We start from the raw sequence: 2,262 nt of genomic DNA on the forward strand, positions 1-2,262 counted from the left end.
ACTCACTCTCTCACTCACTCACTCACTCTCTCACACTCTCTCACTCTCACTCACTCTCGCACTTACTCTCTCATTCACTCATTCACTCTCTCACTCACTCACTCTTACTCTCTCAGTCACTCTCATTCACTGACAAGAAAAAAAAAAGAAATAATTAAAAAAAAAAGAAAATTAAGTCTGTACCGAAAGCAGTGGAAAAGTTATGCTGAAATCGATTAACAGATGACTGCAAGTCATCAACCTGCAGCACACAAAGAGAACAAATCTGGAAAAGTCCACATCAATATGGCTCTCAGATCAACTTAGAGAACTGAAGTCACAAGGCAAACCACTCCCCAAATTCAAACAAGCAAGCTGACACAACTTACATGTAAAAGAAACTGTCACAACTAAATAATCCAGCATCAGGCAGAAATGCTTAAGGGTAACTGCCTGAAGAGTTAGCAGGGTGACACGAAGTAAAACGTACCGGTTTCACAGTGGTCATACACTGCACTGCTAACCACAAGGTCAATACCGCAAAACCACCGGCCACGACTCAGGAAAAAGAAGGGGCTTTCTACTCCTGTACAGAGAGTCTCAGAAACTCACCGGGGCAGTTCTGCCCTGTCCTACAGTGAGTTTGATCTTTCTGTTTGTTGGAAGCCAAGTGATGATAACTCCTGAGGGCCCAGCCTTGAGGGTGATTCAAATTTTCCTGATATTTACCCCCAAATGCCCCTTCAGCTTCTCCCTATGAAGCTCTAAGAAAAATGTGTGTACTTCTTTCTATGCTGCTTTCAAGAGGAGAAAAGCAACCATTTCAAAATAGTACTCAGCTCTCCTTTACCCTCGTGAAAATTTACTTTACTCGAAACAAAACAATATGGGTTCTATTGGAGTATAAATGACAGAGAGGGATGGAACCAATTCTGTCCTCCTCTAGCTTCCGTCTGCACAAGTCTGCTGGTTAGTCAGACAGTGCTGGCCTGAGTGTTGGTGGTGGACATATTTCAGAATAGCTTTCGGATTAAGGCAGGCTCCTAAAACAGAACGAGTCACTGAAACCCTTATGAACAGCAATGAAATGTGGTCTGAGGGAGTGTCAGAAGATAAGCCCGGCTTTGGATGGCATTCAACGTAAGACTGGCAAATTGAGGGTTGCTTCCTCAGAATGTCAACCTTAATGACATGGATGGAGCAAAGCTTTCAGGAGTTTCATTTGCTGAACTCAAAATTGTACAACTCAAAAATGAGAAGAAACAGCTGTGAATATCCATTAATTGGTGCACATAATATATGAAATATAAATCTAGGAAGAATTGGAAGTTGTCAATAATGAAATGGAGCTCCTAAAGACCAGTATGTCAGGCACTAGTTAGCTGAAATGGACTGGTATTGGCCGTACTGAATCAGACAGTCATATACGGTTTACTATCCTAGGACCCATAAAAAAGAACATTTCAAGAGCTATCTTGAAATGCACTGCTATCTGTGACAGGATAATTGATCTCACATGTAAGTTAGCTGCATTGATAATTAGTGGTGATTGAAAAGTGTAAGCTGGAAACAAGTATAGAAGTTAGGAAATATTTTATGCTGGATATTGACAACAAAATTTTAAAAGACCAAGACTTATTCACACTTCATATGGCCCTCTTAACCATAATTCCTTATGTGATATAAAATAATTCTGGATTTCATGTTACTATGAGCGTTCTTACCAAAATAGTTAAGAAAAGTCTCTCAAATAATTTTTCTTTCTTTTGAGTGGCAATCTGGAAGTACTTACCCAAAGGAAAATTTTCTGGCTTCCAAATAGATCTGGTTAATTAATTCTCGGGTTGGTGCTACAATGATACACTCTGGTTCCTGCAACTCCTTAAAGCGACTGGCAGTTATTCCATCACGCATCATATGAGCCAAAATTGGCAAAAGAAAGGCAGCCTAATCAAAGAACAAAAAATCATATCATTGTGTGCTCACCTACCTGATAAGATCGCTGAAGACAAATGGGTGCATGGGCAAGTGTGGCGAGGAAAGCTGATGGTGCCTGGCTATCAAAAGATATAGCATCTGGGGTCTTAAAGGCTTGAAGGTAAACAAGCGGCCATCTAGCTCAGAAACAACAGAGCCCACATGGAAGAAGCACACCAGCCAGGGCAATCAGGAGGTGTCGAAGGGATCAGGTATCAGGCATCATCAGAACAAAAAAATCTTACCATAGTGACTGAGGAGGGGAGTGCGGGGTGGAGACCCAAAGCCCATTTGTAGGCCACTGGA

The 2,262-nt window shown here is 41.4% G+C and overlaps 1 protein-coding gene across 1 annotated transcript in view; it reads right to left on the bottom strand.

The window, feature by feature from the left end:
- DDX4 (DEAD-box helicase 4) overlaps positions 1 to 2,262 on the bottom strand; it is a 65,619-nt gene that overhangs the window by 18,810 nt on the left and 44,547 nt on the right. Inside the window, exon 15 of the mRNA XM_045285156.1 lies at positions 1,772 to 1,926. Within this exon, the coding sequence (XP_045141091.1) occupies positions 1,772 to 1,926 (155 nt within the window). The remainder of the gene's footprint in view (positions 1 to 1,771; positions 1,927 to 2,262) is intronic.

Source organism: Echinops telfairi, unplaced genomic scaffold (assembly GCF_000313985.2).
Source record: "Echinops telfairi isolate 266 unplaced genomic scaffold, ASM31398v2 ScPeMD7_7469;HRSCAF=8507_1, whole genome shotgun sequence".
Taxonomy (NCBI): Eukaryota; Metazoa; Chordata; class Mammalia; order Afrosoricida; family Tenrecidae; genus Echinops; species Echinops telfairi.